The sequence below is a fragment of the Lactuca serriola genome, chromosome 6 (genome assembly GCF_051521515.1).
Source record: "Lactuca serriola cultivar US96UC23 chromosome 6, Lser_US96UC23_V15, whole genome shotgun sequence".
NCBI lineage: Eukaryota > Viridiplantae > Streptophyta > Magnoliopsida > Asterales > Asteraceae > Lactuca > Lactuca serriola.
Genome location: NC_136413.1, coordinates 144,765,968 through 144,787,132, shown reverse-complemented (window position 1 = coordinate 144,787,132; position 21,165 = coordinate 144,765,968). Strand labels below are relative to the sequence as shown.

The 21,165-nt window shown below is 30.7% G+C and overlaps 2 protein-coding genes across 2 annotated transcripts; both read left to right on the top strand.

The window, feature by feature from the left end:
* The first annotated feature begins 2,454 nt into the window (after nt 1–2,454).
* Nucleotides 2,455–5,759, top strand: LOC145057020 (putative inactive receptor kinase At4g23740). The gene is made up of 2 exons (XM_079004770.1): nt 2,455–3,950; nt 4,941–5,759. The coding sequence occupies exons 1-2, from the start codon at nt 2,726–2,728 to the stop codon at nt 5,570–5,572; spliced, it is 1,857 nt and encodes a 618-aa protein (XP_078860896.1). The 5' UTR covers nt 2,455–2,725; the 3' UTR covers nt 5,573–5,759.
* A 7,945-nt stretch (nt 5,760–13,704) lies between these two features.
* LOC145057019 (ubiquitin-conjugating enzyme E2 28) lies at nt 13,705–17,180 on the top strand. The gene is made up of 5 exons (XM_079004769.1): nt 13,705–13,844; nt 13,980–14,071; nt 14,747–14,874; nt 15,122–15,226; nt 16,845–17,180. Exons 2-5 carry the CDS (start codon nt 14,002–14,004, stop codon nt 16,986–16,988), a joined length of 447 nt encoding a protein of 148 aa, XP_078860895.1. The 5' UTR covers nt 13,705–13,844; nt 13,980–14,001; the 3' UTR covers nt 16,989–17,180.
* The last annotated feature ends 3,985 nt before the right edge of the window (nt 17,181–21,165 follow it).

The window sequence follows — 21,165 nt, the reverse complement described above, 5'->3', positions numbered from 1 at the left end:
AGTAGTTGGTTTTTTACATAAGTGGTTAAAGTGTAGTGTTTTTGATAAAATATATTATTTATATATATAATATAATAAAATTAAAGATGTCTTAAAAATGATAAAACCATACATTCTAAGCATTCCATATCAATCCGTCTTAACCGAACGTCAATTGTGAAACAATATTAATAATATTTTATATGTGTAAAGTTTGAACCTTATATAGAAGGGTTTGAGATGATCTTGAGAGTCGACTAATCTCGTCTATGCTACAAGCAAATGCACGACGTTAGATTATTAGATATACTAGACGAATACCCGCGTGTTACGCAGAAACACATATATAGTTGAAGTCTTTACAAATATATGTTTTTTAAAATATAACAACAATGTTGTTGTTAAATTTGATATATCATAATTCGTATACTAAATTGATATAATAAATTGATTATTTTAAATTATATGATAATATATAAATCTATTATAACTAAATTATCTCAATCGTTTGAATGATTTCTACTTGCAATTTACACATTTATAAAATTAAATATAATATATGGTTTAATGTTATTTATAGTTATTGTTATTGTTAATAAAGTTTTTAAAACTTATTTGCTTAATGTTTTAATTTCTATCATTATAATTATTTAAAACATCAAACATTGTTTTTTTATTTTAAAGGTAACAATATAATCATTTATATATAATTATTTTCAACTATTGTTATTGTAACTTATTTTAAGCTACTTATTTGAAAAATTTTAATGATTATAAAAATATCTTTAGCAAATATTTTAGTTAAATTGACATTACAATTTAGTTTTTACATTTATCACTACAATTTATCACTTTTAACTATCTACAAAATATTCTTTGATTTTTTTAAGTGGAACTGAAAATTATATTTAAGTTAACAATGAAATGTTATATTTAAATTAACAATTTAAGTATTTTGTCTAAAATTTTCAAAAGTTGTAGCTTTAAACTGATAATTGTTTACATACAACAACATTTTAAATCTAATAAAGTAAATATAATATGTTAAAAGTTAAAGACATAACTTTATAAGTTGAAGTAAATATATTATTTTAAAACTGGAATTTAGTTTATTTATGATTATACTTTAGAATTGATATTTATTTAACTTTATTAACCAACTTATAATCATTATTAGAAAGACACTACAATTTATCAATTTTAACTATTTACAAAATATTTTTTGGGTTGTTTAAGATAAACATAAATTTATATTTAAGTTGACTTTGTAATGTTATATTTAAATTAATAATTTAAATATTTTATACAAATTATTCCAAAATTATATCTTTAAAATGATAATCATTTACATCCAACAATATATTAAAACTAATTATTAAGTATAATATGTTAAAAGTTAAAACATAACTTTATAAGTAGAAGTAAATATATTATTTTAATATTAAAATTTAATTTATATATGATTATTCTTTAGGTTTGATATTTATTTAATCTTATTAACCACTTATAATTATTATTAGAAAGAAATTGAAAAGTAATGAGAGTTTCAAATGAATGTGATGAAAGGAAAAATACATGGAAATTTCAAATATATGAGATTAAAAAAAACTATTTTTATAAAATTTATAGATATAGATATAGATAACATATCATAATCATATGTATGCAATTTATCTTTTGGTCGATACCATTTTACAAACTATACACATGGTGAACCATCAAAAAAAAAATATAAAAAAAAGTTAATACGACTTGAATAGAAATTAATATATGGACTACACATCAATCACTTAGTGCCAATGTGCCATATACATGTATGTACTATTTTCTTTACTTTTTTTCAGTTTTCATGATGAAAACTTGATAAGAACCACTCTTTTACTATCAGGGCAATGATTTCTTTCCAACCAAGTCCTCATGGCAATGAGTACTCCTCAACCTACCCTTTTTGTTTGTCAAATGGTAAAAGTGTTAAAATAAAAAAACTATGGTTAGTAAATTACATGGTATTTTATAAAATACCATTATTTTTTTTTTTTTTAAATACTACAATAAATAGTTGCTCACAAATACGGATACCACTACAACAACCAAAAGTAAAAATATTTTTTGAAATAAAGTTCGAGTGTTTTTGTCTTTCCTATGATTATGAATTGTTTCTTTTTGTGAACAATAATGTTTAATGGTGGAAAAGTGTTTCTATTTATTTACACATTAAACCTTAAAACAAATAGTGGTATTTATATCATTTCATATTAATGGAATCGATCTTGAAGCTCCAAATGTATTAAAAAAAATTCCATTTTAGTTGATTGTTTTTTTACTGTTTTTCCTCCTCCAGATGAAATTCTTGATTCTCCAACTCTTACCCAAAAGTTAAAGAAGAAACAAACAAAAATACAACCAACAAAAAGTAAAAGCTCTGTTTTTTGTGCTGCTGTTTCTAAACCCTTTTACTTTAAATTAAAAATCACCCCTCCCAATTCAGACCCCCTTCACCTTCAACAATCCTCCAATTTTTAAACCCCATTTTCTCTCAACAATCGCTCACTTTTTCTTCACTTGTTTTTTAATATTCACAACCTTTTTACATGTGGGTTTGTTGTGTTCTTCGCCATTTTTGAAAAAAAGTCGACATTTTTCACCTTTCCCTTCAATGGGTTTCGATTTGATTCACTAGGTTTTTTATCTTTTTTCAGCTGTATTTATTACTCTGTGAGTTTCGTTCAGAAATTGTTTATAAAAAATGGAGATTTTCAAGCTCTGTTTAATGGGTTTGCTCTGGTTTGGAGCAAACGCCATTGTTGTTGAAGATGACAAAAGAGCATTATTGGATTTCATGAACAATTTTCCTCACTCACGTTCACTAAATTGGGATTCAAACTCAAGTACTGTGTGTAATCAATGGACTGGAGTCACGTGCAGTGAAGATGGGTCACGTGTTGTTGCTCTCCGGCTTCCCGGAGTTGGGTTTCACGGCGACATTCCGGCGAACACCATTAGCAGACTCTCAGCTTTACAGATCTTGAGCCTCAGATCCAATGGTATTTCTGGCACTTTTCCTTCTGACTTCTATAACCTCAAGAACTTGTCGTTATTATACCTTCAATTTAACCAATTTTCTGGTGAATTACCTCTTGATTTCTCCGTTTGGAAGAATCTAACCATTATTAATCTTTCAAACAACAAATTTAAAGGGTCAATTCCAAGTTCCATTTCGAATTTAACCCATCTTTCTGCTTTAAATCTCGCTAATAACTCACTCATTGGTGAAATCCCTGATTTGGGTATGCAAAATTTGCAAGTTCTCGATCTATCAAACAATAATCTCTCCGGCGTCGTCCCAAAATCACTCCACAAGTTTCCAAAATCAGTGTTTTCCGGCAACAATTTGTCTTTAATCTATGCAACCGATGAAGTCCCAATTGTTATGCCGACGCATAAACCAAATCCCCCCTCTAAAAACGGCGGAAAGCTAAACGAAAAAGCACTTTTAGCCATAATCGTAGCCATTTCTGCCGTCGTTTTCACTGGTTTCGCAATCTTTTGGATAATTTATTGTTTAAAAAAGACGAATCGAGATGGGATTTCTTCAAAACTCGAAAAAGGCAACATGTCACCCGAGAAAGCGATTTCAAGGACCCAAGATGCGAATAACAGATTGGTTTTCTTTGAGGGGTGTAATTATGCATTTGATTTGGAGGATTTGTTGAGAGCTTCTGCTGAGGTTTTGGGGAAGGGTACTTTCGGAATGTCGTATAAGGCGATTCTTGAAGATGGGACTTCGGTTGTGGTGAAAAGATTGAAGGAATTGAGTGTTGGGAAAAGGGAATTTGAGCAGCAAATGGGGATTGTTGGGGGTATTAAACATGAGAATGTGGTTGAATTGAGGGCTTATTATTATTCAAAAGATGAAAAACTTACTGTTTGTGAGTACTATGGTGAAGGAAGTATTGCTGCAATGTTACATGGTATGTTTTCTTCTCTCTTGAAATTATGTGATTGTGTTCTTGTTCTTGTTCTTGTTTTGATTATGATATTATGATTGCATTTTGATGTTTTGTTAATGCTGATTTTGGTTCTTGATTTTCTTTGAAATGTGCTTGATAAACGTTTTGAGTGTTTGACAAAAGATGTTTATGATTTTCTGATTATTTGGGGTCCAAATATGATTGTGTTCTTGCTTTAGGGTTGAAATGATTAGATTTCTTGAACTCGTTTGATTGTGTTCTTGTTTTAGTAATGGTTCTTGATTTTTGTAGAAGGGTGCTTGATTAATCGGTTTGATTGTTGGACAAAAATAGTTTATGGTTTTATGATTATTTATTAAAATAATAAAATATCTTTGAACTCATTTAACTATGTGTTTGTTTTAATTATGAAATTATGTTTGCATTATGATACTTTAATTATGGTGATTAGAAGGGTGTCGTAATAATCCAATAATTTTTCTGATTATTTAATGACAAAATAATTAGATTTTAAGCATGTAACATGCATTTGCGTTGAGTTTGATTATGAAGATAAGTATAAAATTACGTGACTATTTTTTATTTTAATAAATTAAATGGATAATTATTTGATTATGATTTTTCAAGTCGAAATAATCCTGTCCATGTTAGAATTTATTGAAACCGAAAGGCTCAAGATCAAACCTCACAAGTCTTATTCAAGAATAAACCATGAAAAAACAATGTTTTTTTGTTTTTTAATTAGTTTTTATTATTAGGTGGAATATTGCATTATCCATGATAGAGAGAAATAAGTTATTGATTGATAAGAATCAATCCATGTGAGAGATAAGGGAATCTTTACTATAAATATTTTGGTCCATTTGTTCTTTCCCTTTGTCGTATATCCACTATTGTCAATTTCAAATATATAAAATTTACCCATTTACCCTCAAAAGTCAAATCATAACCTTTTTTCCTCGTCGACTAATTGTTCTTCAACTTTTATAGGTAAAAGAGGCGAAGACCGGGTTCCATTAACATGGGAAACCCGTCTCCGGGCAGCTATCGGAGCTGCCCGGGGCATTGCCCGAATCCACACTGATTCAGGCGGAAAACTCGTTCACGGCAATATTAAATCATCAAACATTTTTCTAAATTCCCAAAATTACGGATGTGTCTCCGATATCGGTTTATCCACAATCATGTCCCAAATTGCTGCCCCAATTGCTCGGGCAGCCGGTTATCGGGCACCGGAAATTACCGACACCCGGAAAGCCACTCAACCATCGGATGTTTATAGCTTTGGTGTTCTTTTACTTGAACTTTTGACCGGAAAGTCACCGGTGCACACCACTAGCGGCGATGAGGTCATCCATTTGGTCCGGTGGGTCCACTCGGTGGTCCGGGAAGAGTGGACGGGTGAAGTTTTTGATGTTGAATTACTAAAATACCCCAACATTGAGGAGGAGATGGTGGAGATGTTGCAGATTGCGATGTCTTGTGTGGCGAGAGTGGCGGATCAGAGGCCGAAGATGGTGGAGGTGGTTAAAATGGTGGAGGGTGTTAGGCGGACAGGCTTCCCGGAAAGTTCAACACCGCCAAGGCCTGAGGCTTTGGAGATGGAGGCCTCGGGTGTTTGATGAGTCTCCGGTGGCCGGAGTTTCTTTCATTATCTCAATGAATTGGAGTTTGATTACTTCATGGCATCAATGTGTTGTAGTTGTATCTTTGCAAAGTTTTTATGATATTATTTTGTATGCAAGATTTGATTTTAATTTCTACTTTTTTATTTGTTTTGGTTGTTAATTATATTATTATTTTTGTGCATGAGTTGTTTTTATTTTACTCTACATCTTTCACATATTAATATCTGAATTATTGGTATATTAAATGTTAAATTACTGACCTTATTCTATTTCTTTTTACGTATTAAATTTACTGACACAGTCAATTTTTTTTGAATTTATGAGTATGACACGTTACAAAAAACAAGATGATAGTCAATTTAGTGATAAGTCGAATTCTTTTTTGAATAAATGAGTCACTTATCTACGTTAATTTGGATAAAAACTAAGTGGTTTAATATATGTCGTTTGCCATTAATTTAAACAATTATCTTTGTTGAGAAATTAAAATTTTTGGTACAATATTTTCCTTCAACACTAGAATAAAAATAAAAGTTAAAGGTGGTAGCCAAATTGCTCAAAACATGACATAAAAGATGTTACGTATGTAAACAAATATAATAAGTAAAAGAGAATACACAAGATTTTTGAGATTCATATGATTAATATAATCATGCTACATTCACATAGGAACTAAAAAGGGTTTATTATTAATTTCAAAACAATGTTTACAATTATATCAAGATTACATATATAAATTTAGGTTACTTGATTTTGACCCAAAGTAAAGTATTAGATTTTGACCATTAAAGTGTTTATGGGCTGGGCCCAAAAAATTTCTTCCTATTGGGTTGCACCCAGACCATGCAAAGAACGACTTTTCTAACAAAGATTATTTTTTTGTGGGAGTGGAACAAAAAACAATCAGCAATTAGCCTTTACAACCCAACAATATATATCAGTTAGAGGATAATCAACAACGCAACTGCCTTCCAATGCATGCATCTCCCATAAACCTAAAAACTTAAAGTTGTGCAATATCATCTCTCTGGTATGTTTGTCGGAATACACCTACCTTACCCCACACTCACAATCACATGCCCAAGCCTATGTTGATGATTTGTATCACTAATATTATTTAAGTGAAATGGATTAATTATTGACCAATGCAGTCTTGATAAACATTGAACAAGTAAGGGTGGTGCAGAGTGTACACTTGTTTGAATTTATTCAATATTCAAAGTACATTGTCATTTATGGGCTTCAACAGGGTTACTGGGCAGCACTAGGGATTAAAATGTGTCCAAACCCGAACCGGTTGACCCGGAACTGGAAAACCGGAATTGACAGATTATAAAAATCGAGAACCGAACCCGTATACCGGTACTGATTCCGGGTTTCGGACCGGGTAAAGTGGGTATGGAATTGGCTGGAATCGGAAATTCATAATTGGAACCAGATTCGTGTATTAGAGCCGGAAATAACCAAAAATCCGAAAATAGAACCGAAAATTTGAAATTTTGGAGAATCAAATTGAGGTGAGTGACATGTGCCAACCAGTAGAGCTTTTATTGTGTAATTTGAGGCTCTAATTTAGTAAAACTTTTTCTAATTTAGTAGTTTCAAGTCGAGTTTTTCAATTTAGTACATTTTTCTAATTTCGTTTGAGTAGAGATGTGTTCTTATGAATCGTCAACGCCTTGGAAATCCGGTATCGTTTCTTTACTATACTTTTATACAAAATAAATAAAAATGTACTACATGTTTCTTTAATTTTACAACATATGCAATATATTTTTAAACTATAGTTAATTTATGTTTAGGTATGAATTTTTTCAATTAAGATATGATGCTAGAGGTAGACGAGGGTTTACAATGTTGCAGAAATATATTGCGACCATTCGTTTGATGGCTATGAGGGAGTCGCTCGACACCATGGACGACTATATGAGAATGTCCGAAAGAACCGCAAGAGAGAGTTTGTATACATTGTCAAGGGGTGTTGTTGAAACTTTTGGAGACGTGTATTTGCGGAAACCTTCGTTGCATGATTTGCAAGAATTGTATGCGGTGCATGAAGAACGCCATGGGTTTCCCAGAATGATCGGAAGCATTGATTGCACACACTGGAAATGGAAAAATTGTCCGGTAGCATGGAAAGGGCAATACGCAAGTGGTCATCACGGGTCACCTTCGTTAGTTTTAGAGGCTGTCGCTTCTCAAGATTTATGGATTTGACATGCAATTTTTGGGGTTGCGGGTTCCAACAACGACGTCAACGTTCTTGATCAGTCGCCAATATTTGACGATCTTTTGAATGGAAAAGCCCCGGATGCTCCTTTAACGGTGAATGGAAACGAATACAAATATGGGCATTACCTTACAGATGGAATATATCCTTAGTATTCCACATTCGTGAAGGCATTCCGCCACCCGGTTGAAGAATGAGACAATTTTTTAAGAGAAGACAAGAAGGAGCACGTAAGGATGTGGAACGTGCTTTTGGAGTGCTGAAGGCGAAGTGACATATAGTCGAACATGCAGCACGACCATTGGATTTAGAAAGTCTACGATATATCATGTATGCATGTATCATAATGCATAACATGGTAGTAGAAGATAAATGGCGAAATATTGCACACTATATCCCAACGGAGCCCAGACACGTTCATTTTCAACCAGGAACAACAGATTATTTGCATCGCGTTGTTGACATTCATGACGCAAATAAACACAGACAACTTCGAGAGGACTTGACGGATTATATCTTCTATGATAACAATTGTGACAACCCGATATTTCGAGACAATATGATGGATCACAAGTCAAATTTAGATCAAAATTTAACTTTCCTAAAATCTTATTTGGGTTAAATAAAGTAGTAGGAATCGTATCAAGGTTTTCATACATATAAAGAACCCTAAAATCCGAGTTATAACGAAGAAGTTATGACCAACCGAAGATTCTCGGCAAAACCGACAACAACGATTAAACGAAAAATGCGAAGTTTCAATACAATAGTTTTTAGCCTTAAATATCTAAATGAAAGTTGTAGATAACATTAAACCGTAAATGTACATAAAAAGAACGTCCAAATCTGACTTCGAATGAGGAAGTTATGATTTTTCTAAGTTACGGATATATAAATAGACAACTAAAAACTCGAAATAGAAATTGAGAGACTTTTAGCCGACACAAACTAAATGAGAATCGAAGGTCTCAACGATAGAAGCGCAATGGTAAAAAGTCTGACTGAAACGGACGTCAGATGAGGAAGTTATGGAACTTTAACGGACTTTTCCTGTTCCGACCTATTAAAATATAATATTAAAAATAAAGTCAAGATTTGCCGACGAAGTCTAAACAAAAGTTGTAGATCGTAGTCTCACCTTCGCGTGGATATAAAGAACGTTGAAAACGGAGTTCGTATGAGAAAGATATGAATTTTTGAAGTTTACTAAATAATTAAAATATAAATTAAATTCAAAATCCGGTATTATCCGAAGGAGGAGTCATCGGACCAATCCAGGTTACGCCCAGCATACCCTCGTACGCCCAGCGTACTCAGATGCTAGGCTTCGGCTCGTCCACGTCGCTCCGATGCTTCAACCGAGGATGCGGTCATGCCTGACGCTGCGTACGCCCAGCGTACCCTCGTTAGTACGCCCCGCGTACGCGAGGCTTTCAGCCCTTATAAAAGGGATGCGAGGATGCTGGCCATTCTTGCTCAATTCTTCCCTTTCTCGCGCCGAAGCTCTGCGTTTTAACCCTCAGAGTCATCCCAAAGGCCCGGTTTTCATATCTAAGCTGGGAAGGAAGTTTTACGCTCCCGAGATTCCCGATAATCCCGAGAAATCCGCTTGCTTGAGTAGAAGTTCTGCTCGGTTTTCGTCCCGCTTTCTTCAATCTATCAAGTGAGTTCATACCCCTATAATCCACACTTTTAAATGTTTTATAAATGTTTTTATATGCTTTTAAGGGGGAATACAAGTAAAACACACGATAATTTTCGTGTGTTATATAAAGTTTCATTATACACTTTTTATGAACGAAATCATATGTGATTTATAACTATTATAAGGAAACTTTCATATGCAAAATGTATCACGATAACATCATATCTTTTGAAATTAAAAATGTTGTTATATATGTATAAATCAAACACTCTGCTTATACTGTATGTATATGTGTCCATCTTAGACACTATAAAAATTATACTTTTCATAACAAGTGAACATTTTACTAGAGATTACTATATAAACAAGACACACTTAAAGAAAACTATAATAGGTATAGTTTTACGAGAACATCACGAACTTTTACATACTAGAAATACTATTTCAAGGAGATACATTCATATACAAGAACAAACGAACATTTTCATATGTACTTCAAATAGTTTTCTCAAACGTTTTTACATGTTGAAATACTTTTAGAAACTGTCTTACAAACCGTAGGTTTCCTTTTTGAATATGTTATAGTTGTGCTTCAAACAAAGGTTTTCTCACACTTAAACTGTTTTGTCAAACGATTGTCAATTTGATTTATAAACTGACATCAAGTCATAAATTCTTATATATTAAACTTTTCAAAGGTTTTACAAAACTTCTTTTATGCTTTTATATTATAAATTGCATGTCTCTATATGTATAGTTATATAAGAAATGTTTAAAAGACTTAGGAAGGCTATCCACCCTGTTTCCTTTTCCTCGATTTGGATGTGGTCTGATGGGATATTGGGTACTCGTCCGAAAGTCGTTTAAATACTAGTTATATATCATATGTACATATATAGTCATAAATGTTCCATCAGTTAATTCAGTTCCGACACTCTTGGGTAGCAAGGGTGTATAAACCTACTTGGACACTCATCAATTACATTCTAGTAAACTATTATAGGAATAGTTTAGGGGATACAAAACATTATCCCTATTACAAGAAATTACACCAGAGTCAGTTCATTCATGAGTCTAGACTACATGCTATATGAAGGGATACTCTTACAGAGATTCCTCTTACATGGATACATTTATATGGATACTCTTACAGAGATTCCTCTTACATGGATAGATTTATATGGATACTCTTATAGAGATTCCTCTTACATGGATACACTTATAGGGATACTTTTACATAGATACTATGTGGTAAGAAACAATAAGGGACTAACCATTCCTAAACCCGGCTGTTAGCAACAGAGGTAAATGGACATCTACGGATGTCTACGGTTGGTACCATTATAAGTATACTTACGGGACTAACCATTCCGGAACCCACCTGTTAGCAACAGAGGTAATGATCATCTACGGATGTCTACGGTTAATACTTATACTAGGAAGACATTTAAGGAACTAACCATTCCTGCTGTTAGCTACATAGGAAAATGAACATCTACGGATATTCACGGTGAGAACGTTTCGACAGTCGCGATGTCGTGTTTATCCTAATACCAAAGGATAATACTTATATGGCTATATTTTCTCTATTACTTTTATTTTGTGATACATTCACGTAAACGATGAAGTAGACTATATATATTGTTAATAGTAGTCATAAAGGGGAAAACCATCTTTGTTACTTTCAAAACAGTCAGGTCTTGGTTAAAGACTACTTTTAAAACATTCAGGTCTTGGTAGAAGACTACTTTTTATACTAGTAGAAAATATGGGATTTTCTAGGAGTTTTCAAAACATTCAAGTCTTGGTAGAAGACTACTTTTTATACTAGTAGAAAATATGAGATTTTCTAGGAGTTTTCAAAACATATACAAACGATTACATTGAACGATTTCAAATGTTATCATCAAACTTATATGAACAATGACATTAAATACATATGAACTCACCAGCTTAAATGCTGACCTACACTTTCAAAATAACTTGTATTCTCAGGTCACCAGTAGACAGGTACGATGACCAGGTTTTGCGAAGACGAGGCAGTCAAGACTTGTCTTTTATTTTGATTACTTGTTGTAATGTCTTATTTCTATGAAAGAACACACATGTATTAAACTATTACTATTAATGCAATGGACGATGTTGTTGCTTGTTTACTACTTCACATTGTTGTGATACATACATGACGTCCTCCGTCCCAGAATGTTTCCGCCGTTCTCGGTTTTGGGGTGTGACAACAATAACGATAACGAATAGCGTTGTATTTTTTTTTTTTTTTGAATTTGGATGTTTTTTTTTTTTTTTTTTTTTTTTTTTTTTTTTTTTTTTGAATATTATGTGTGATTTAGTCTCTATGTTAATTTTAATCTTTAAATTTTTTATATGTTATTTATAATTTTTAAACATTATGTTTATTTATTATGTTATATTTAAAAAATATTTGTCTATATTTAAAAAAAAAATCGAAAAAATAAAAAATAAATTATAAAATGGAAAAAAAAGTTGGTGTCATAACAAGATACAACATGATGACCATTTTCCCAATTGGTGTTATAACATCATAGGTGACATGTGATATGACACCAAAATAATGTTATATCTAGCTGCCCACACCTAACCCTTTAAAATGAAGTCGCCAAAACATCTAGGTAGCATCAATTACATGGCGAATGTTTGCTTATAGTGCCGACATGTATATTCTTTTACAAAAGTTGGTGTCAGTCCATCATTTGATCTTACCGACCGCATGTAGCAGCCACATGCTTTTTGTTTTAGGATTACTTGTATATATTAAGGATCTTTTGCAAATCTTATTTTATCAAGATAGAATTGTTTTTGTCTAAACTCTAAAAGTGTAACACAATATATAACAAGAAAGTGATAAATAAACCATGAATGACATTATTATTGTTATTTTTTTATTTTCATAAGTAACATCAATACGATAGAATAAAATTGCAAAACCTATTACTCAAATGGCCGGTGAAGAGCGGATGCAATCTAGGTATACACACATGACCCTTTTTCTAATTGGGCCTATTTTTTTTTTTTTTTGTTTATACTATGTGACACAACAAATGAATACATGCTAGGTTTGTTCAAGTCCACTCGACAATTTAAGCAGATACATGAGAATTGGGACTGGGAATACAACATAGAAGCGAAGCCAGAAGCGATTGTAATTGTATTCTGTCGATTACCGATCATTCAGCGAATCAACAAGTATGTTAATCGATCAAGCCCAATAAATCACCCTTTGTTAATCCACTAGACACTTACTAATCAGGTAAGTATTACAATTTCATTCAACATTTAATCATCCATGTATCTTGTTTGCTTTTTGTTTTAGAATTCAGAATTCTTTTTGTTCCAAAATGCAAAATTCATAAATTGTCTAGTTTATGTTATTAGAAATTGAATGTTATCTAGAAATTGAATGTATAATGTCTTTATGTTATTAGAAATTCTGAAATTGAATGTTGAATTTGAATAGGTTACCTTTATACTTGAATGAATAGATCATCAAAATCACTTTATCATATTATAATTAATAGTTAGTGTTGAAATTCTAAAATCTGAATGAATGTTGAATGTTAAAAGTTAAAACTAATGAACTTGTAGTGATGAAGTCTAAATAACCATCCGGTATTCGAAAACCTAAAAAAAGAAAACTAGATGAAGAAAAAAGAAAGGTTGACGTTGATGCTCTAGATAAGTTTATCTATAAAATTTATCGTCGTTTTAAAAAAAAAAATTAGTTTATGTAAAATTTATCTAAAGACTTTTTTTTTTTTTTTTTTTTTTTTCCGGCTTGTCCTGTGCATTTAAATCCTACAGACCGATCATACTCAAATGAAAACAAGACAAATTGTTGTTACATTAATTACAAACTTAACTTTCGAGAAATTATAACATGTATATTGTTTTTTCAGGGTCAATCAAATTTCCTCAAATTCTATAATCTTCAAGATGACTTTTACCGAAAAATAATAAATTTTTAACCCTTTCACATAGAACATTATCAATTCATACGCCAAATGGTCAAATAATGCTACCTTCATCAATTTTACAGATTATATCATTATTTTGCAGATAACAATTTTGGAGATTTGATAAAATTTTAATTATTAAAAAAAAAGGTTAATCCTTTTCTTTAAAAACAATTATTAAATTGGAGTTAATCTAATATTCACGCTCGAATCAATTAAAATTAAAACCAAAATCCATGATTCCGTTCAAAAACAAGTTTTGTGGAATCAAACGATGGGAGCCCACTGAAAGAGAAAAGAATATCTGTTTATAAAACCCCATTTCTATAAACACCGTAGTTTCCTCCGATTATTCAGAATAGTTACAAGTTTAATAGCGACAGGAAGTGGAGGATCTTCAAGGTGATTTGCTCCTCTTTCGATCTTTATCTTCTATTTCGTATCTAATGTAGAATTATTGCTATATTATGTACGCAATTTCATCGTTGTTAGATGTATTCTGATTTATGTTAGGGTTTGTACTTTTGTGAACTTTAGGAATTCCTTGTCCTGATCAGTGATGGCTTCGAAGCGGATCTTGAAAGAACTCAAGGATCTTCAGAAAGATCCTCCCACCTCTTGCAGCGCAGGTATTGCATCGCTATCGATCTGTTTAGATCCTGATTTTAGCGGCTTTGTGAAGTTTTGGATATTGATTCGTGTCCTATATGTTTATATTTGTTATGTACGTAGCTTTATGCTCCCGATTATCCATTTAGGTTGAGAATTAGGGATCCATGGTTTGATCGTTAGGTAAATAAGCTGCTTTTTTATGAAGTTAGGTGAAGGATATTGATGTATAAGTTTGTTGATAAAAGCTGCGGAGTAACTAACTTTTTAGTTCAACTTTGAGGTTTAAAATGATTACAGAATCCAATCACCCTCTTTATGTTTAGTTTCTAGATGAGATCCTCCCAATCCACCTTGATTAGGGTTTATAAATGTAATCAGAGACTTTTCTGGAATGGTGGTTAGAAAATTTTAGTAGCAGGAGTTTGAGTTTTTTTCAATTATTGGATATCCCTAAATTAGCTGTCTCTTTCATGAAAATTGAAATGATGATAACTTGATAAGTAAGCTGTCTCTTTCACTGGGCTGAAAGTTCAGAGGCAAATCACAAGTAGAATGTACAAAACCTGATTTATTAAAGAACAATGAGTGTTAACTATTAAGTAAATAATATGTTCTTAATTGAAAATTTTATGAATGTGAGTTATACATGTGGATCTTTATTGAAATCCCTTAATTGTGTAATGGGATTTTAGGCCCTGTGGCTGAAGACATGTTTCATTGGCAAGCAACCATTATGGGTCCTCCTGATAGTCCTTATTCTGGTGGAGTGTTTCTAGTTACTATTCATTTTCCACCAGATTATCCATTTAAGCCACCTAAGGTAATCATCTTTGTTTTATATCCTCAAATAATTTTGATTTTTCAAGATTTGTCAATTTTCTCTAATAGAGCATGTCTCACTAGACATAACAGAACAGAACAGGTTGTACTGTGCTTGACTTAGAGACGCGCATTGGATAAAACAAAAGTTGCAATTATTGTGATAGAGACTTGTTTTCTGTCTCTATTGTATGTGCAAAAGACGTGAATGCCCTTTTCACCATTGTTACATTTATGTCCTTTGATAGGTAGCTTTCAGGACAAAGGTTTTCCACCCAAACATCAACAGCAATGGAAGCATTTGCCTTGATATTTTGAAGGAACAATGGAGCCCAGCTCTCACCATTTCCAAGGTAAGTGGGGCCCTATTTCATGATATTTTTCTATTTTGTGGGCTCTTTCCATTTTTTGTCACCATCTACCCAATGAATCACAACCAAGCAATAATAGCAATGCATTTTTTTAACCTATAATAGAAACCTACTCACCAATAAAGAATTTTGAGTGTGTTATTATGAGTAAAAAGGGTTCTCACTGATTTTATGAAACAAACTATTTAAATTGTGTTCAATTTGCTAACAAATCACATTTATTGTGTAAGATGGTAATGAACTTAGGGTTTATTTGTTTTGACCTGCTTTTACAAGTTTACCAAATCATTTACCTATTTACACTTTCGGCCCAAGTTTTAAACTTTTCTACAAATTTGGTTTATAGTCTTTTTTACAAAATTGTCTCAAAATTATTCTTTTTTTACAAATTTAAACGACTTTTTGCACAAAATTTTTGTAGACTTCTTTTACAAACTTTAAAAAATAAAAAGAAAACTTTTTTACAACCTTTTTAACTTTTTTATAAATTTTTAGACTTTTTACGCAGTTTTTTAAACTTGTTTTACAATATTTTTTACGGCTTTTAAAAAAAAATTACAACCTTTTTAAACTTTTTTTTACAACCTATGAAGGTTGAAAAAACGTAAGCAAAAGGTTGAAAAATGTTGAAATGTAAGTAAAAGTGTTTAAAAACGATGATTTTTCTAGAGGTTTAGTAAGTTTCAAAAAGTTTTTTACAGTTTACTCTTTTATATAAAAGAGTTAAAAGGTTGTAAAAATAGTTCAAAAATGGTTTAAATCAAGTTTAAAAATAGTTAAAAATGTTTAAATAGTAAAAAAATCGTTTTAAAAAAAGTTGTAAAAATTAGTTAAAGAGTTGTATTTTTTTTTATAAAAGGTTTTGAAATAATTTATAAAATAAGTTATAAAAAGTCTATAAAAAGTTTGTGCAAAGTCTTAATTTTTTTTTTAAATACTGTACTATAATGAATTTGTAAACTTTTTTACAACCCTTTTTTAAACTTTTTTCTATTTAAATTTTTTGACTTTTCACACAATTTTTTAAACTTATTTTACAATATTTTTTTAACAAAAACACTTCTTTTACATCTTTTTTATAAATTTTTAGACTTTTTACACAGTTTTTTTTTTTAAAATTTTTTACAACATTTTTTTTATAACCTTATTTTCAACCATTTAAAACTATTTTATATAACTTTTTAGATTTTTTACAATTTTTTTACAAGCATTTTAAAACTTTTTTACAACCTAGTAAGGTTGAAAAAACATAAGCAAAAGGTTAAAAAATGCTAAAACGTAAGTAAAAATCTTTAAAAAGAATGATTCATAAAAGGGTTTAAAAAGGTTCAAAAACTTTTTTACAACTCACTCTTTTTAAAAAAAAAAGAGTTAAAAGGGTTGTAAAGATAATTTGAATATTTCGTATCATAAAATCATTGATAACTCGAGTAAAGTTGCAAGCATGTTGCAATTGTATGTACAATGCAATTATGAGTTACATATTGCTATTATCAAGCAAGAAAGTGTGATTAAAAATTAAAATAAATGTGTAAGTATATTGTTATTATGGATTAAAAAAAAAATAAAGTAGGTTGACATTTTTTTGTATTATTATTAGGTTTTGCTGTCGATATGCTCATTATTGACAGACCCTAACCCGGATGACCCTTTGGTCCCTGAGATTGCCCATATGTATAAGACCGATAGGAGCAAATATGAGACCACGGCTCGAAGCTGGACCCAAAAGTATGCCATGGGTTAGGTGTCGTGGTGTGGTGTGGGTCAGTTTAATTTATTTCTGGTTTGTTTTTTCTATTTTTGTTGGATTTGAAAAAATTATGAATTGAAAATATGGTAATTAAGTGATTATTGTAAGATATATGGTTAAAAAGGGAAAGCTAACAAAAATCCCATTTATGCTTTTATTTATTATTTATGGAGAAGATATTTATCATTTGTGTGCTAGGGTGGGTGGGAGACTTGCTTATATTGTATGAGTACCACCAACTATACTTTTATCATTTTTCTCTTTTGTGGTTTAGAGATTAAAAAAAAAAGGCAAATTTCAGTTTTTATATTTTAACTTGTCATGTTTGTTTTAAAAGGTCAATTATTATTATTATTATTTTACATTAAGGGAATGAATTAGAGTAAAATACACGAATCGTCTGCACATTATTTTACATTAAGGGAATGAATTAGAGTAAAATACACGAATTGTCCCTTGTGCAGGTGTCAAAAGACATGTTTAGTCCTTATTTTTAAAAATTAATTCGGACAGTCCCTCACATCATAAAAAGTTATACGCTTTGTCCCTCATTAGTTTGAATTTGCACGCTTCATCCCTTATGGGACATAGAATGACTATAATGCCCTTTTAAATTTATTTTTTATTTATTTTTGACAAATCTGATTATTATTAATTATTAAAAAATATTTTAATCATTTATATACAGTTTCTCTCCCTTCTCTCTCTCTCTCTCTCTCTCTCTCTCTCTCTCGTTGAGGAACATATCAGCCCACCACCATCGGAGATATGCAAAACCACCGGTACAAACCCCTTTTTACCACCATTACCGACCACCACCTTATTTTTTCTCTGCCTTGTCTTCTTCTCAACTCCGAAAACCACCGGGTGTTGCCTTTCACCTCCGATAACCCCCACCACACCAAATCAGATTATGCCATCAAAAACCAAAATAAATCTGAAATCAAAATCCAAAAATCAAATTCAAAACTTAAGTTACATGCAAAATCTCATATCAAAAAAGGAAATCATAACACCCAATTATAAGCTACAGTCTAAACAATACCTAGATGCTAAATTGAAAAACTCGAAACCCTAGTGCTTCCTGTTTGAGAGTTTAACAAAATCAGAACTAGGAGTTTAGCAGAATCAGAACTGGGTTTTGTAATCCTTGAACACTATCATGAACCATGATCTTCTTGGAGGTTGCAACCATGATCCTCGATTTCACGCACCCACACACACGATGACCAATAAATCGAACAAACTTAGGCCACATTAGCAGCAGGGAAGGCGACAAAAGGACAGGGAAGGCGGCGATGGGCCACTGGTGTTCTTAAGGCAGAGGGGATAACGAAGATAAGGGATGGTAGTTTGGGGTCCGATTTTGGTTCACTGATTTGGGATTTCGCCGGTTTCATGGAGGTAAGTGGCAGCACTGTGTAGAGTGGGTGAAAAAAAAAAGAATTGAAGGTTGAAGGAATTTATGGAAGGGGAAGGGGAAGGGATTATCTATTTTCATTTTTTTAATCTAAAAATATTAAATATAAAGCAAAAGAAAATAAGAAATCAATAAATAAGAGCAAAATAGTCTTTTTATGTCCAGAGGGATGAAGCGTGTAAGTTTTAAACTAACGAGGGACAGTCTGAGTTAATTTTTAAAAATAGGGACTGGACGTGTCTTTTGGCACCTGTATGAGGGACGATTCTTGTAATTTACTCAATGAATTATAATGTGACCGGATGAAAAAATGGGTGATATGGATGCTAAATCAGACAAAAATTGAAAGATCATTATTAGAGAAGGCATCAAGTCCAAATTCTTAATCGCTGTTATGTATGGACGTGTGAGATTTAGGCGGTTTTATCTATTTTCTTAATATACAAAAAAAGATAATTGATTGACTTTTTAAAACAAATATGACAAAAACAAATATGACAAGTTCGTTGGGTTAAAATGACATTTTCTCTTACTTAAAATGGTTTTTAAATTTTATTTATTTATTTATTTTCATTTAATCCGTTATTTATTTACTTAAATCAGTTACTTCTGTTTTTTCGTTGGGTTAAAATGACATTTTCTCTTACTTAAAATGTTTTTTAATTTTTATTTATTTATTTATTTTCATTTAATCCGTTATTTATTTACTTAAATCAGTTACTTCTGTTTTTTCGTTTTCTAACCATTTTCGAGGTTAATATAACGAAAACTCAATCTCATGTTTGACAAAAAATAGTGCATTTGTTGTAAAAAAAATGGAAGGTTAATTCTGTTTTTTAATATCTTTTACAATCACATACTCATGCAAAAATATTTATTAATCATGAGTCTATATACCCTTGTTATATTATTATATTATATTGTTACCTACTGATCTATATCCACCTCCGGCATCATAGATAACATGATGAGGGTCAAACAACTTGATCCATTTGTTTGGAGCTACATCCAATTTGATTCGTAATTTAATGTGTTCTATATTCTATATCCACCTCCGGTTAAAACATAAATATGAGAAGACGAAATTATTATTATTATTATTATTATTATTATGGAACAGCAGATGAAGTTATTATTTATTAAGTTAAATATATAACAAAACAATTCGTGTTAGTCTATTTTAAAGTTTAAGAATAAAACTTTTCACCATAATGATAATATATTAATTTTTTTGTCCATTTGATGAACTTTTATTTCTTTTTACACAACAACAATAATCTAGGCGCAGTTCAAAAAAGAAAAAAAAAACAATGGTCTACGCACAGTTCAAAAAAGCTTTTAATTCAAAAGTTATTTCAAGTATAAAATAGTTATCTAATTTGACCTAACAATATCATTTTAATTCATATATTTAGAAACACAAATATATAAAATGGTTATCTAATTTGACATATAATAGTATGATTCGTTATATCCTATCAACAAATCTCATTTTAATCCATATATATTTAGAAACACAAAGATATAAAATAGTTATCTAATTGGACCATAATAGTTTGACTCGTTATATCCTCTTAACAAACTCATTTAATCCATATATATTCAGAAACACAAAGATATTAAATAGTTATCAAATTTGATTTATAATAGTTAGGGAAGTGATTTGTACACAACAATTTTCTCCATACACAATAATTCATATTTTATGGAGTTGTAAAATACAGCACTTTAATGCACAAATTGTTGTGTACGGAATTTTTTTTTTGTTGTGTACGAATCAATTCCCATAATAGTTTGATTCTTTATATCCTCTTAACAATCTCATTTAATCTATATATTTAGAAACACAAAGATCTAAAATAGTTATCTAATTTATCTATAATAATTTGATTCCTTATATCCTCTTAACAAACTCATTTTAATCCATATATTTAGAAACACAAAGATATAAAAGGTATGGATATACACTAAATGACTGCATGAAATCATTATCTTTTTTTTATTTATTATTTATTATTTATTATTATTATTATTATTATTTTTTGTGTGTGTCTTTTGGAATCTCAGTTAGATGACATTTCAAACTCCTTTTATCCATCACGTAGTACATTTTGAACTCATTTCATATGACACGTCTTCTTAGTCATTAACCAAGTAATTATAATGAGCCAATGTATGAGGTTGAAAGAATTAAAAATATCCAAAATCCAAACTAAACACATCCAAAATCCGACATTTGAGACACATATATTACATACAGAGAAATTAAATATTCTCCTAGGTGAAATAGTGACAAGTACCATATTTGAATAATATTAATCATATTTTAATATATTTGTTATAATTTCAAATGGATAGGAAGATAAATAGGAAAAAAAAAAAGCAAAAGGATATTTAATTTCTCTTACATACATACATAACATATGGCTTGGAAATAAAATTTTGGGTTAAACCCATCAAACATAGCACACAGAAAAACATGTGTAATGTTGATTTGAGTATAAATGTTAAAAACGTCGCTTTTGGACACAAAAATGCTAACAACCGGAAGATAACAAAAAATAAATAAACATACCAAAACTGAAATACAATTTCGATAAAACAACACAGCAATACATAATTTAGTTGAAAATCATGTAGTAATTTATGTTAATATCTTTAAAAATTAACTATTTTTTATTCAACTACAGAAAATAATAGTAACAGATTTTATATCTTACACACATGTATAACTCTTTTACCGAAAATAAC

Coding starts and splice junctions, on each gene's coding strand:
- LOC145057020 (XM_079004770.1), top strand. CDS start 2,726: ATGGAGATTTTCAAGCTCTGTTTAATGGGTTTGCTCTGGTTTGGAGCA. Junction 3,951..4,940: donor TATTGCTGCAATGTTACATG/GTATGTTTTCTT, acceptor CAACTTTTATAG/GTAAAAGAGGCGAAGACCGG.
- LOC145057019 (XM_079004769.1), top strand. CDS start 14,002: ATGGCTTCGAAGCGGATCTTGAAAGAACTCAAGGATCTTCAGAAAGAT. Junction 14,072..14,746: donor TCCCACCTCTTGCAGCGCAG/GTATTGCATCGC, acceptor ATGGGATTTTAG/GCCCTGTGGCTGAAGACATG. Junction 14,875..15,121: donor ATCCATTTAAGCCACCTAAG/GTAATCATCTTT, acceptor GTCCTTTGATAG/GTAGCTTTCAGGACAAAGGT.